This window comes from Ammospiza caudacuta, chromosome 2, assembly GCF_027887145.1.
Source record: "Ammospiza caudacuta isolate bAmmCau1 chromosome 2, bAmmCau1.pri, whole genome shotgun sequence".
In the NCBI taxonomy this organism is placed as follows: domain Eukaryota; kingdom Metazoa; phylum Chordata; class Aves; order Passeriformes; family Passerellidae; genus Ammospiza; species Ammospiza caudacuta.
In genome coordinates this window covers 53634435-53650101 of record NC_080594.1, presented here as the reverse complement: position 1 = coordinate 53650101, position 15667 = coordinate 53634435, and the positions used below count along the sequence as shown (strand labels likewise).

General features: G+C 38.4%; 1 protein-coding gene across 2 annotated transcripts in view; it reads left to right on the top strand.

The window, feature by feature from the left end:
• STARD13 (StAR related lipid transfer domain containing 13) overlaps positions 1–15667 on the top strand; it is a 285136-nt gene that overhangs the window by 29963 nt on the left and 239506 nt on the right. For both annotated transcript variants that reach the window (XM_058800467.1, XM_058800466.1), the window contains exon 2: positions 13882–14795. In XM_058800467.1, coding sequence (XP_058656450.1) covers positions 14040–14795 — 756 coding nt within the window. In that variant the 5' untranslated portion in view covers positions 13882–14039. The remainder of the gene's footprint in view (positions 1–13881; positions 14796–15667) is intronic.

Below are 15667 nucleotides of genomic sequence, written 5' to 3'. Positions count from 1 at the left end.
GCACACCCCCATATGGAAAATGTTGTGCAAAATAAAGCTATCAAGTTTTCTTATAACAGGGGGAAATGGAGAATTCAAAAATCTTGAAATTAGTGTAATTTTATTTCTTTAATTACCTATCAAAATAAAGTGAAATCTTGCCACTTAAATGTTAATTTGAGATAAAATGGTGTTTGATAAAGAGCATTTACACTAATTGTCACCACCATGTATGAAAAGAGTATACCTGCTTGAGGGAACCTTCCTTGTTGTCTTTTTAATACCTCTTAAAATAGACCTTTCACAGTCTGGTAGGCATTTCTGCAGTAGCATTTAAACTGTCTCTGAAGAATTGCTTTCACATACACTATTTGACTGACACCATTACATAAAAACTCTCCCAAAACAAACCCTAGAAGTTAGTAGTCCCAGTATTTTATCTTGCTTGCATAGGTTGAAGTTCATCACTGAAAGAGTTATTTTGGACACACACAGTACTGACAATGTCTTCAGCCTGAAAGATGCCAATGAAAGGTGGATACTTCTGTTTTTCCATATATCTACATTGCACAGGGAAATAGGGTGGGGTAAGGAGGCTTTGTAGCAGTAAACACATGGCAGGTAAACTCAATGGCACTCTGCATCTTGCTCTGAGGAAACTCAACAGTATTTCAGGCAGAAGCTCATAAAACCTTCTACTTGCCTGTACCCTCACAGGTATGGTGTTTATTTAGGATACTTTCAAATATCTTTGGAATTGTTTATGCAAGCTAACATTTCTTTACTTAGCTGAAGGTCATCTATGACAAGAATTTACTGAAATTGTGATGTTGCCAGGTTGGTACTGCAGCCAAATTAAAGGGAAACTGAACCTTTTGCAAAATTGCACAATTAGATGTAAATAACTCACAGAGAAGCAGTCAAAGATAACCATGTCTTGTTTCACCATTGCCTTTCCTGTATTGCCACATCCTTGTCTGCCCGTCTCATGGGCAGGGTGCAGCAGGAAATCCCAGGCTACAGAATGGTAGGGATAAGTCATTAAAATCCATGTGGTAATATACATTTTCAGCAGGAGCAAGGTAAAGGTGTGTCAACCAGCTCTCAGTCTGGTACTCGTCAATCTCTCACTGCAATGGACACTCCTAGCAATATAAAATCACTACAGCCTTCCCACTGATTTAAAGGGATGACAGAAGCGCATTACAGCAAACACATGGGGAGTACAGCCCAGGTTGTCTCATAAGCAGAGTCCTTGCCTGAGTATTTGCATATGTGCAAATATTGCATTAGCATACGAGACGTTATGTTTTAAGAATATCAATATGCTGAAATGCAATGGGAAAAGGTTAATAAGTATGTTAAGCTGTGAATATAAGCAATTTTAGAGTGGTGTTATAATTTTCTCTATATTTATACATAATCTGACTCTGATCACGGTAGTTAATTTTGTCTGCTGGAGCAACTGAAATTTTAAATTATTACAAGTCTTCATTTGTCCATTTATTTGCTATCATGCAGCCTATTTATTGAGGTCAGAGGTTCTTCCAGGGCTTGTTGAGCCTTGAGGACATATTTTTTGGGAAGTGGCACAGCTAATTTTCTCCTTACTGTGCATCCTTGCATTGTCTCTACACAGGGCTCTGTTTTCCCCCAGAAAACACTAAAAGTAACTCTGCTTTTCACTGCTTTTGGGCATCATCTTGCAAAGTGTGGCTTGACTAAAGCAATGCAGCCCTGTGGTTAATAATCCATGGTGCCTTTGTGGCTGCAGGCACTGCCACGTGTTCACATAACTTCTGGTGATGAGAGATGAACAAGACCAATTCCATGTTTCCCCAGCAGCAAAAAGCATAAAAACTGTTCATTTACTGCAGTTTTAACAGGGAGAGAGGTGGCAGAGAACAACCTGTCAGCAGTAAGTGCCCTGGTGTGGGTGGCCAGAGGCAGTGCCATTGCTGGTCCCTTGTCATGGCCACTCTGCCTGCTGTGGGCGGTTTGCAATTTATGCCTGGATGGGGTGTGCAGGGAAGTCTGTATTTCATGCAGCTGCTTTGCCCTGTCAGCACTTTGGCTTGGGGAGCCAAAGTTGCATTAGTTATAGTCCTTTACCATTTTTAAGCTTCTTTTGAAAACAGTGGGGATGAAGACATGTATTTTTTAAAAAGCCAGAGAGAGCTTGAAGTTTTAAAGTCAGAGTGTTTACTGCCAGACACATTTTCCCTTTGGAGAAACGAGCTTTAGAAGTGGCTCACATTTTACGAAAGGAAAGGCCTGTAGCTTTTTGAAGATCAAGCCTCCTCATATATTTAGTGATAAAAACATCAAAAACTTTAGCCTTAAGCTGTTTGGAACATTAGGGTAGGAAGGCACTGAGTGCTTAAACTTTGAGCATTTGTTGTACGTTTTTTTTTGAGCAGAGAGGTAATAAACCATCAAATATTTACTTCTTTTTATATTTTTAAACTTAATATTACCAATGTGGTGGTTATTTCTCAGTGTTAAAATAAGACTTTATTTCTAGCATTACAAATATACACCAACACTTTAGACTGCTATGATTTAGTGTCTGAGCTTCATGAAAAACTGATATTCAACTCCTCAGCTCCCACTAAGATGGCACAGGCATCCTCAGTCCTAAGAGGGTCTCTGTAAAGGGACATGCAATGTGCACAGATGAACACATCGCATTTTTAATGAAAGAAGATTGAAACTGAATTTGTGGCACTTCTAAAACTCAGACAAAGCAACTAGTCTTTTTTCTTGTCACAAAGGGGAAAAAATGACTAATTTTGCTTCTCTCTGATATCTGAATAAATGACTTTCAGCATTCTGAAGGAAAGAAAATCTCTCTTACATTAACACAAACTTTTTACTTATAAAAATTAAGGTGAAACAAATGATCTCTGTCAGAGATCATTTATTTGAATTAAGTTTCAGAGGCTCTTGCCTGGCCAAGGAAAGATGTTAATCATTTGATTTAACACTTGTATGCTGTGTGGAACCTGGACATAACTATTCAGCTTGTTTAAGGGACTCAGTAACAGAATTTGCAACAATTCCACATTTCCATGGAAATCAGATTAAATTAATTTCATGTTTGTGTGAGCTTCATCCTGCTATGAAATTGACATCCCATTTGATTAAGATTTCTACTTATCTTTTGGTTTTACTTTTAATGGTTGGAAATAAATACCTTATATAGGAAAAGAAAACTAGAAAAAATTAAGGAATAATTATCCTGCACTTTTGCTTTATATAGCTGTTGGGCTGTATATAAAGCATTTCAGGTATTTTTTTCTACTCCAAATTACTTTTATTTTTTGGGAAAAAACCCCACAAAACAACTTTTCTTTTTTTGTGGACTACACTTCAGGTGTAGCAGACCCTTTAAAATTTCTAGGAGCATTCTCTAGTGGATTGCATAATTTTTCATGATGGGTACTTATTTGCCATTTTGTTCCATAAAGTCATGTGGAAACACCCCAGGCAGTTTCAGTCTGCATAGAGGAAAGATGTCACAGGTGGAGAAAATCTGAGGAAGTCTCAAAAAGTAGCATAAGAAACCAAAAAGGAGCATAAGAAACCAAACTTATGAAAGCTCCAGGGAATAGCTTCAAAGATGACCTCTGAACTTGGCATACAGTTATTGCAGGTATCTTGTAAAGACCTGAGTTACTCTTTGGATACCCCCCAAAAAGGGGTATCACAGCAGTGTGCCTCAGCTCCACTGCTTCATTATTTGTGAGACCTGGGCTAGCAGGCTTAGAGCTAGTTCAGATATTTTTAGACTATATTTGTCAAACCACTTGAAATGTTTGAGTTTATCCAAAAAGGAGCGCTGTTATTCAATAAAAATGTAACCCATTCTATGGGGAAAGAACATCTGATTTATGGTAATAAATCTCTCTAATTTAGCAAGCAAAACAAGAAATCAGCCTAAGTAGAAATTTGGAATTAAAGAACTGTGACTGGAAAACAGATGACTGTAACTAATTATTGGAAGATCTCAAATAACAGGAGAAGAAATAACCTAGAAAGCAAAGAGGGAATTTGTTCAAAATAGCTACTCAGGCCTCAAATATGGACCTTGGCTTAAGAAACACTTCCTTTTGTACCTAAATAAAATTTGAACATCTCTAAAGCAGCTGTCATTAAGTGTTGCTGGATGTTTTGCCTTTGCCTGGTTTATTTAGGAAAAAAAAATACAAAACAAAGCTTACCCCCCCAAATAGAAGAATTTGAAAGAACTATGAGATTCTGTCAAATTAACTGAATACTTAACAATATAATTTTAACAATCACACGGAGGGCAAGAGTTAGAAAGGCTGAAAATATTGAAGTATTCATCTGAGCACTTTATGCTCAAACACTTATTTCTTCTGAAAGCTTTGAAAATTAATCAAAAGGAGTAAATATCTCCCAACATAAATATTCTTTTTTATTTTGTTTTGGTTTTTTGATTAAACAAAAATGCATGGGTTATCCATCAAATATAGGTTGGTTTTGAAGGAGGAGTCCTTATATCAAAAAGTGTTGCTTGATGAAAACTGAATGAGATTCATTTTGGTGTTTCTGCACATAGAGATAGGGATCACAGGAGGTTCCTCTAAAATAACTTTTGCTCCCTCTGAAATAACTGGTCTTCATTGCAGCTGAGACAGTCCTCCCGTGCTGCTCATTTATATCTCATGGACCCAGCAGGACTTGAGAGGAGGGGCTGCCCTGCAGCACGGCCTTTGTAGTAATTGACATTTATTGCAGGGTCACTATTTCTTTAGCATTCATTACAGACACTGATTAGAGAGGGTGATAAAGACATTGCTGGAGATCAAAGCCCACCTTAGACTGGAAAAAAAAAAGCATGCAAAGTAGCATTTAAAATGGATGCATCTATTTAATCTATTCACTGCTGATATTTTCATACACATGGTTTAGTGGTATTAGATTCAGAAGTTGTAGCAGAGGCTTTAATTTGCTTCAGTTCTGGTCCAATAGGCATAAAGACACCAGAGGATTCTGAAATACTGAACTCAGAAGTACTCTGACAAACCTTTGTACTCATAATAACAAAAGCTGGTGTGAGCCTATACAATTTAAAACTAATTGCCCAGCCAACATGCTCATTACCATATTGATGCAGTTCATAAATCAAAGCCCTGCCTATTCAAGCTGTTTACTAGTCTTGCATTAAGCAACGTATTTCAACTGAGAAATGTAGCATGTTGCCAAAACACTGCAGAAACTTTATAAGACTGATAGGAGTGCAAACCTGGGGATCTGAAGTGCCACAAACCTGGCACTAAAGTGCTTGTTCTTGTTTGTTTTCTGAGTATGTTCTGATCTAGCCTTGAAAGTTTCCCCAATAACTGCAGCACAGAAACAGGTCCTTAAGCAGCAGGGAGCTGCTGACAATTTTTATCAATTTGGATTCCTACAGCAGCTTCTTTGCTCAATCACAAGACTAACACACCTTTTTTTGGAAGCAACACAGTACTTATGCCAGCTGAATCGAGGCGCATACATTAAGAATGCAGGCTTTTTGTATAGGGAAAGGAGAGATTAGGGCTCTTAACTAAGAAAGCTAAGTTAGTCATCAAAATTAGGTGCCTGAAGTTAAATTCTTTGAATAGCCTGCTGAGGAATCTAAAAGTGCAATTCATCTGCCTAAACAAGTGCCTACCTGCAGGTGCCAAGCAGTGCCCCTGAGATGCCCTGCTGTCCCATGACATCCATGCAGCAGGTATGCCAGAGGAGTTGGAGATTTGCACCTCTCTGAGCTGCCAGCTGAGGCCAAGTGGGTTAGTTTAGGATGTCTCAAAGGACATTAGAAACCTATGTTTAGGCAGCTGAATTTACCTGGTTTTCCTTCAGGTATTCAGCCATCTGGCTTAGGTATCAGAAACAATCATGTCTTGTGATCAGGATTAATGTACTTGGGCAGGGGCTGGCTGCTTCCCACTCTCTAGACTGGCTGGTTTCAGAGCAACTGAGGCAATTCTTATCTCAAACACCAGTGTCCTGTGAGTTATTTTTCTCTCTGTGCTTCACTCAGAAAGCAGCAAGAGAGACATATTTTTATGTGGTTTCTCCTGCAATGAGTGCAGTAGCCCCTGCTGGGGCATCTCTTCCCCTGCACCAGGCTTTCACCCCTGTGTGGGCCATGGCCAAGGTGGCAAGGACAGAGCGTGCTGAGGCAAGAGTCAAGGCTTCAAGATTATTTTGAAGATCAGGACCAGAACTTGAAACTGAACTTGTGGGTGTAAAGGAAGCCTGAAGCAGAAGCACTGCATTTAAGAGTTACTGAAGGGTGTTGGAGCTGTTGGGGAGAATTTAATAGATTATTAGAAAATCAGAAGCTTGGAGTGGTATAGGGGGTTGCTTAAGATTATCTTTTTATCCCTGTTTAAGAGAATCAGAGGTAAAAGGGTACGTATTTCTAATGAAATGCAACTCTCTTCCATAAACAATATTATCAAGAAGAGTTCATCCTATGAAAGCAAGTGCTGATCTTCACTCATGATGCCTGATGAAGCCTCAATCTCTTATGTTCTTTGTGTAAATTCAATCATGACAATCAGTAAATAAAACATTTTTGACAGACGGAAGATGCAAAGTGATTAAGACAATGCTTTAGTGATAGAGAAATTTTGATTCCAGCTTACAACTCTTCTGCTGTCTGTGTGGTCATAGCAATCTGCAATTCCTTATATGCAGATTGTGGATAATAATGGTTAAAACTGAAATTAATATGAACTGATACTTTATCATGAAAGCACTGAAGACCGTGATTTGTTTTTCTTTTTCAAAAAGGGAAATAAATTTAAAGTACTTAATTTCTTTCATTTTAGGGAGTCATGAACCATACAAAACCAGACCATACCAGTTCTTGTCCCTGTGAATTACCAAAATAACTTCTTTTGGCTGCTAGTTGGTGCCACAGGTTCAGCAGCAATTTCTCAGAAGGATATGTATAATTTTTGAAGACACTTGCAGGCTGAGAAAGATAATTTTTTTGTTGATAAACAATTTTGAATAGAAAAGAGCTAAAAAGAAAAAAAAAAAAAAAAAAACAAACTAAAAGCAAGCTGCTTGTTATTTACCTAACTTGTAGAGTGAGAAGTGGTTGTCTTACATCATTTCTCTTTCAGGAGCTTAAAAATAAAAATATATTAATAGAACTGTGTTATGTAAGTAAATGTTATCATTGACATCACCCAATATGAAAAAAAAGATAAAATTGTTCCTTCCAGCTTCTTTCCACTTGCACAAAATGAAGATCAATTTCCAAAAGTCCCTTGAGCATCCCATGAACACATATGATGGAATTCACTTTAAAAGCTGAAGGAACAGGAAGGAGAAGCAGCTCATGCCTGTGCGTCTTTGCTTGCAGAAACGATGTTTCCTGACTTTGGTGTGGACTGGCAGCTTAGACAAAAACCTGGGATCTCACCAATGTGAAGCTCATCAGCCTAAAGGACACAGACTTTTTTTTCCTTATGTGGTTTACCCAGTGTTATTTTAAAAACATTTATCAGGTGTTGGTTCATTTGGACCTTGCGTTTATGAACAGTGTCCATGTACGGCTGGCCATTCTTCCTGTTCCACATTGATTGCACTGCCCATATAAAAACAAAGCCAAAGTATTCTATCTTTACATCAGGTTTAATTTCTCAAGCAATTCAGAGTGTGCTCTTAAATCATTCAAAATTGCCCTCTAAAAGCATGTAGTCCATCCAACAACCTCTGGCCAATATCTCATCAGGAGATTGATGTAAGACAAGGTACATGAGGCAGGACAGGGAATACAAAAGTAACACATTGAATGCAGTGGTAAAAGGTGCCTATTGGAAGAAGGAAAGACAGATCTTACTCTTTGAAGACACTGTACTGCTGCTCACACATTCCTGCCATTTGGTTTTGCTCAGGATTGTAATCATGCTATTCACAGGCTGCACAGAGCAGAAAGGTTTGCAAAATCAAGGCCCACTTTATATAAACTAACTAGAAATAAACACTGCCCATGGATCTAAGCTCTTAGAAAGGACAACAGTCGTATTGCAGAGTGTATTTCTCACTTTATTTGCAATTACCATGTGCTGTAAGGTGTCAATGACGGTGCCTTTGGAAATGCTGGTTTAGGCAGAAATAAATTGAGTCAGCATACTGGCAGGATGATAGTGCCTGTGCTGGGTTAAACTCAACCTCAGGCTCAGCTAATAGCACAAAGTGTGTCAGCAACTCCTCTCATAGCAATCTTTCCTCCTATACTGCAAGTAGGTCCAGCTGTAAATGAATTGCTGACATTGCTGTGCTTGTTAAGAGGCTGCTTGGAAAACAGCACATCTGCCACCAACAGTTGCACCTAAGACAAACATAAATGTAAGCACTATTAAATTAACAAAGTGTCTCTTTATTATTTTATTTTATTGCATTTGAGAAGATATTTTATTTTCCTTGGCAATGAGAATGAGCTTCAGACGCAGTGGAGGTGGAGGCAGTGATGGCAAAGCTGGTAGTAGACAGACCGGGTAGTGCAGCTGTCCTGGGATAATGAGCACTTCTGAACTGAGACAACCCTCACCAAACTGTCACATAAAGTAATTCCTGAAAAATGGTTGCCTCAAGATGTCGCTTCATTCGCTGACTAACTCATTCATAACTATGCCAAATTTGTTGCTTAATAAAATACTGCTTAACTTCAGTGAAGGCAATCAGGAGCATGAGGTGTAAGAGATACCAGCACCTCAGTGCCACCTCCTTCACTTGCTGAAATGAGTCAGAATGGAAGTAGATGTGGCAGCATCTGTGCCAAGATACACAAGTGTCCCTCAAGGATATCTCAAGGTGAGAAACCTAATCTACAGCTACAAGCCTGAGTACATGCATACATCCATTACAGGAGTGGAAGGGTATTGCAGCATTTTCATTTTTGCTTTTTGCTCTGTTTAAAAGCAATATAGAGAAACATTTCCAAAATTTAACTATAACTCCAGTGACAATACATCCTTCTCCTTTCCAGGTTAGATTTGCAAATAACTGATTTATAATCACATTCAGAGGCTCATGTGTCCAGTAACTTGCACTGCAACTACAGTTTGCAGTGTATGCAGAAGTCTGTCTGCAAGCTATGATTCTATTAATATATATAAAAGGAAAGACTTGTAAAGCTTTGGCAGCAAATGCAGGTCTTGATGAAACATAGGCAAAAAATCATTAACATTTGCAAGTGACAAGAAAGCTAATTTTGGTACTGCTTTACACTGCCTTTATACTACATTAAAAGGCATTTTACTGCCTACCTTTTCAAAATCTGACAGCATCCAAACTCGAGCAGTGGGAACCTGACTCCAGGTGCTCCAGGTGATAAAGCAAAGCACGATGTTAAGGTCTGGCATAATGTGAAGAATGAGGTCATGTTGTATTTTTAGAAGTGCCTGGTGATCCTATGAAGCATGCTTTTACTCTCTCTTTTTATTTTTTTTCCTTCCCCTCTCCTTTTTTTCTGTCATTTTCTGTGAATAATTCGGCCACTGCCTTCAGAAGGCTGTTTTTGCCCCAGGGATTCTCACACATATTTCTGTTGACAGAGTTCTTGTGCAGCGAGGAAGCTGAAATGTCTTTTGTTAAGGATCTGCTCACTTCTTTTTCTGTTCTGCCCCAATGCTTGGAGGATCTTTTGGCTACTCACACAGTTCCTGTTGTTATGCTTATGGAAATTAACAGAATTGAAAAATATGGGGTTACCTTGCAAAACAGGTAAAATAATCATCAGGAAAAAATCCTAATCTCGTCATTTTCTCTTAGTCTATGTGTCTCGCATTCTCCTGCCTTGTTTGCTTAGTTTTTCAGGGGAATATTGTATAAGTCAATAGAAAATACTAAGCAAAGTCATTGTGAAAGGGAAAAAAATGCACTAGGGCCTGAGAGGTAGAAACTTTTTATTTTAGATGAGTGGTGCACTGTTCCAGCCAAGATAAGGACTTGATTTGCTGGTTTACTATGTCAGTTCAGATTTAAATTGAATTTAAATTGAAAAAGTTACATATAATCACATGCTCTGTAATGCCAAAATACATAATGAGTATTGAAATGTACTAATTTAAGCCATGTTTGAAAAACTGTTTTAGGACACTTGCTGTTAGAGTAATGCCACAAAATAAATCATGATAATTTGATTTCAGGCAAAGGGGAGTCAACCCAGTAGAGCATGATACACAGAAACTGATCTGTGAGGCTTCACATACACACTTGCATGTGCCAGACCATATGAGAACTTCCCTTCCATGGCATGCCACTTTTGGCGTATCAAAAATCTGTATTAATTCATTGCTGATTTGTAAGGAGTTTTCATTAATAAACAACATTCTATTTGTAAGTTTTAAACTCATGTGTGTGAACAGCTGAAGTTGCTACACTCAGATATGCATTTCACATTTAATTTCACAAAAAAATAATCCTGTGTGTTGCTTTATAATGTTTTTGTTCTTACTAATGCTTCTTGGAGTTCTGATTGGACAGTTACCTCTGAATTATCTTTTTAGTTGAAAAACCTACATATACTTTCATTATTCCATATCCTCATCTACACTAGCTTCTACCAGTGGAGCTAATGCTACAGTATATATTTAGAATTACATATGCAGACGAAAGCAATCTCCCTATTTATAAAGCCTTGAAGACCTTTCCAGAAAGATTACTGGTTTTCAGGACTTGTATGTGTATACATTCATCATTGTGCTGGGAATTACATTCTTTTGCAGGACTGTCTTAGAGGCCTTTTGTGACATGTACAGATTTAGCTCTGAACATTCAGAGCACTCTGAGTTACAAATTTTGCTATGGGTAGGATTTCTAAATTCTCTGCTTTGCCAAGATTGCTCCATTTTTAGGAGCTAGAAATGTCTATGTGTCACTCTTTATAAATATGGAATTCAATACTATGCATTAAAGTGTGGGGTTTTTCATAGTCATTGCTAGATTGAGTAAAAAGATAATGTTGCACAGGGTGAACAAGGGCAAACTGACATTCTTCTCACCACTTCCTCCTCAGAGATTTCTTGCCATACTTGCACAAAACCAGCCTGCTTCTGAGTACTTGATTCGTTCCAGTCTCATCCCAGGAAAAAAAAAAAGAATACAATAGAATAGCAAATCCAGTAAACAGAAAAAGCTCTTTCATGATTTTTGCAATTAAACTGTAAAAATTACAGGTTTACATCATATCCTGTAAAAACCAAAACTCATTTGAGAGAAATAACTTAGCAAAGTTTTAAAAGAAGTTGGGTATTGATTGTAAATGCTAGTAATATAGAGTTATATGGAGAGATAGTGAAAAATACAATATTTTGGTTGATAATTCATGTTTGGGAGTCTAAAGCACCATCCTAAAGTACTAGAAATAAAAAAATATATAATTCATTTATCCTGGGCATGCCTACTGCAGAATTTGATGTACAAGGCAGAAAGTGATACACAGGAAGTTCCACCTAAAAATGAGGTAGAACTTCCATATTATATAATAACTTCTTTATTATTCTCTGTTGTTCTAATCTCTGTGACTAGAACAGATTGTCAGGGAGGCAGCAGGGAGGTTGGGGAATCTCTCCCTCACTGTTGATATTCAGCAAGTGTCTGGACGCAATCCTGTGCCATGTGCTCCAGGATGGTCCTGCTTGTGGAGGGAGGTTGGACCAGATAACCCCCTCTGGTCCTCTCCAACCCAACCCATTCTGTGATCCTGTGAATTTCTGTAACTGCTTCTGGAGCACTTTTTGCTGAATGTTTGAGATGTTACTATGAACACAGAGATGTATTTCTGCAGATGTCATCACAGCAGATCCTGCTTGGCAGCATTACCAAAACTAAAGAGGGCCCAGGAAATGGGCCAAGGATGGGAAGAAGGAGTGACAATAGGAAGGGGTGAAGACTGGGAAAGAGTCTGTGGAGGAGACCTGAGCACTGCTACTTCTTCTGGAACTACCATCAGCTGAAGAACAGGACAGCCATCAGCAGCAATGGCTGGTGAACACATCCCACCCTCTCACCTGATGTGGGCAGCCAGGCCAAAGCTTTTCTGCCCTTTGTGCAATCTGCTAGAGCAGCCAGAACTTTTTGGTTTATAGCTGGCTTTGTGTGGTGGCAGTGTGGCTCCTTCCAGGGTGCTGGCTGTCAGGGACTCAGAAGCAAAGGTGATGGCTCATAGCAAAGCACAGATAATAATCACCTGAAATGGCAAGAGGCCTTTCCACTGTGCCCACAATGTACAAGATATTATGCAAAAAGTTAGTTATTCCAATCATTCCATCTAAATGTGGGAATGTGTTTTGTTTTTTGAAGACATTTTTGCTCAACTAGTTCTCCCCTTTCTGGAACTGAAGTCAATTCTGCGTAGATGACTACCCTGAGGCACATGAGAAAATGAGGAGTAGGTCTGTCATTCATGCATAGATAATGTAATCTATTATTATTGTGTACCACAGCTGTGGGCTGAAATTCTTCTTGGCATTATTCGTCCCTCTAAAGGCTGGATGACTGGTGTAAGCTTTTTGTCTAGACATCTTCTGTAGTTTTGTATTAGGCAGTCAAGCCAGGATGGAGACTTCTCTCACATCAAAATAGGTAAACAAGCTAAGTGAGAGCATTTACCTTCTGGAAGCATTTTTCTCTCTCCACTGACTCCAGCAGGAGGTTAGACAGTTTACAATAATGTCTGATGTTTAAATAGCTATCAGTAGCTGAGAGGAGATCTACATAAACAGTGTGTAACTGCATGCTCACATCTATTACAGCTGCAGTTCAAATGACAAAGGTAATACAATAAATCCAAATTTTCTGGATGTGTTACAGTATTCTTTCTATTACCAAAGGCATGCCTGTAACAGTAAAATAGACACTAACCAGCACTAAAATATGCCTAGCTGGTGTGCATTGCTCAGTTTATGGCACATGCAGTGACAGGCGCATCACATGCCAGCATCTTACTTTGCTTGCTTCCCACTTTGACAGGCACAGTGCTGCCTTCTGACACATCTTCCTCATCACTGACAGGTTTGCCACATATATCAAAGGCTTAAGCTTCTCTTTTTATTTTGAAAAGCTTCTGTTCTGCTTTGCTCTCTCACAGATGGAGTACTGAAACAATCATTAAAATAAATACTACAAATATTCAATCTGTCACAAGAAGTAAATGACATGCATGAGTGAACAGAAGCTACTCAGTGATGTGAGATCAGTTCTTCAGCTGCTCCCTTCTCCCAGAGCACTGGAGGTGCCCTGCCTAGGTGTGAGCATGGGTACTAAGACTTTTAAAGCAGACAAGGCCAACTCTGATGTAGCACTGAAGCTCTCTGTTATTTTAGCCTCTTCTTTTTCCCTCTCAAATCTCTTGGAAATGGGCAGGTGTTGCACTGCACTGGCAATTCACTGAATTTGAGACAGAGAAAATCCCACATGTACTGACATATTATTTTCTGTGTTTTCCCTGTGACATTTCCATGTGTTTTGTCCCTTAGTCTTCCCTATGGCATTTTAGTAGCTTTATCGGAGCAGTAAAAGTTGTCAGTGATTTAATAGACAATGAAAATACAGTGAATAGAGAGGCATGTTTAGATAACAAGCATATGTCTAACATCACTTTGAATGATTCTGAACTGTTGTGTCAATAACCAACTTTAGAGTCATTAATTAAAAAAAATTTCTGCATTTGCCATTTCTTTCCTAGTCTATAAGCAAAACAAGTCAAAATTCTCATGTTTAAAGTTCATTTAAACTGCATACATGAAATATTGCATAAGTAAATCTGAAGTAAATTTATATGGACATTTCAAGTTTCAGGGTTTCTTTTGCTGGTGTGCTCCATTGCAAGCATGTTTTCATTCTTTTTTTTTTTTTTTTTTTCAGGAGCTGAAAGGATTCAGATGTTTTTATATGAGATTCCAAGCATTAATAATGACTGTGTGATCATGGTTTTGGAAAACTAAGAATATATTTCCTGGCTACATATGCAGATATATGTTTCTTAAGACAAGCAAGAATGAAGTCATTTTAATCTCTGATGGATGAAACCCATTGGAATGGAAACTAACATCTATGAAGAAGAACAGGGCTCACCTTATCTTATATCTGCTGAGTGCCTGGGAACTCCAAAGGAAGCCAAGTATGAAAAATACCAAAGAAAGACAGAAAATCAGACAAGTCCATATGAATTTCAGAATTTATTACTGGAACCTGAGCTGAGCTTGCCATCTGTGTCATCCTTACTGGACCACAATGAGACATCCTTACAACTTGGCATGGCTGCAGGGCGTGCCAGTGCCACCAACCAGCCCGAGACAAAGCACCTTTGTGAAGAATCATCCTGTTCTACAAGGCACACATCAAAGGAAGATCCTTTAAACCTTCCCATGCACACAGAATGGCCAGTCCTCACAGGAAAAAATTCACACAAGAATCCAGAAGCAAATTACGAGATCAGAGTCATAGAACACAAACCATGTGCTATCACATTTTCTGATTTTGAATTTTTATCACATGAAGCCAGCACTAAGCTCCATATTTGCGAGGCTGGAGAAGCAGATGATTTTTCTTCTGAAGAGGAAGAAGCAGATAACAGAGGTGATCATGACACATTTACAGAACTGCCACTGTATGAGGCATTTTTCAAAGGCCTTCAGAGAAGGAATGTTTCCCAAAGAAAGCAAGCTAAACATGAACTTACTAAATATCAGCACACCTGTCATTTAGAAGACTGCAGTAATCATTCTGAAAAGGCATCGAAGGACCATGACAAAGAAGAAAAACATATGGAGCTGGAGGTAATACAAGCTATTCTTTAGTTTCAAGTGTGTTTTAAATAAGAGGTGCCATTTAGGGTTGGTTACGGGAGGAAAAGGAATTGTGTAAATTGTTATAGGGTGATAATTATTGTGAATTACAAAATTAAGAACCTAAACCTACAGTAAAAGTATACTAGTCTTTTTCACTAGACAAATCTTACTTCAGATTGACCACACTTCTATTAGCCTGAACTTCAAACTTTGGTTTTCTGGTTTCTTTTTTATTTAAATGGGATTGGCTCCATTTCCTACATTCCTACAAGATCATATACCATGCCATGTACAGCACACAGTCTGAGGACTGTTCCAAAGGGATAGAGCTCACATTTAGTCTCAGAGCAGAATATGTTTCTTCATGCTGAAAAATGGGCTTTTAGTGTGGTGGTACTGTAGCACTGAGCCACCTAACCCACAGCACTGTTTCCACTTAATAACTGTTTTCTGTACTAATATTTCATTAAAACAATATAGAGGACAAGTTAAAGAGTGGTATATAATGGTTGGTTGGTTGGTTGGTTGGTTGGTTGGTTGGGTTTTTCCATTTTTTTTTAATCTGTGATGTTATATATCAAGATTTTCTATAGACCAGTGGCCAAAATGAAAACAGAAGTTTTCAGGACAAAATTTAAAATCTTTAGTAATAAAAATCATCCAACTATATACAACCTTTCCATTAAAAAAAAAAACAACTCAACTTTGAATAAATTAACTTTGTTTATTGGAACTGGAGGAACAGAAGCCTCCCAGCTGAACTGTCTCTAGTCTGGACAATAAGCACGGTTTCTCCCTGCTCACAGCTGGTGACAAACCAAATGACTGGAGCTAAACACATTTATCATTGGAGAAAGTCA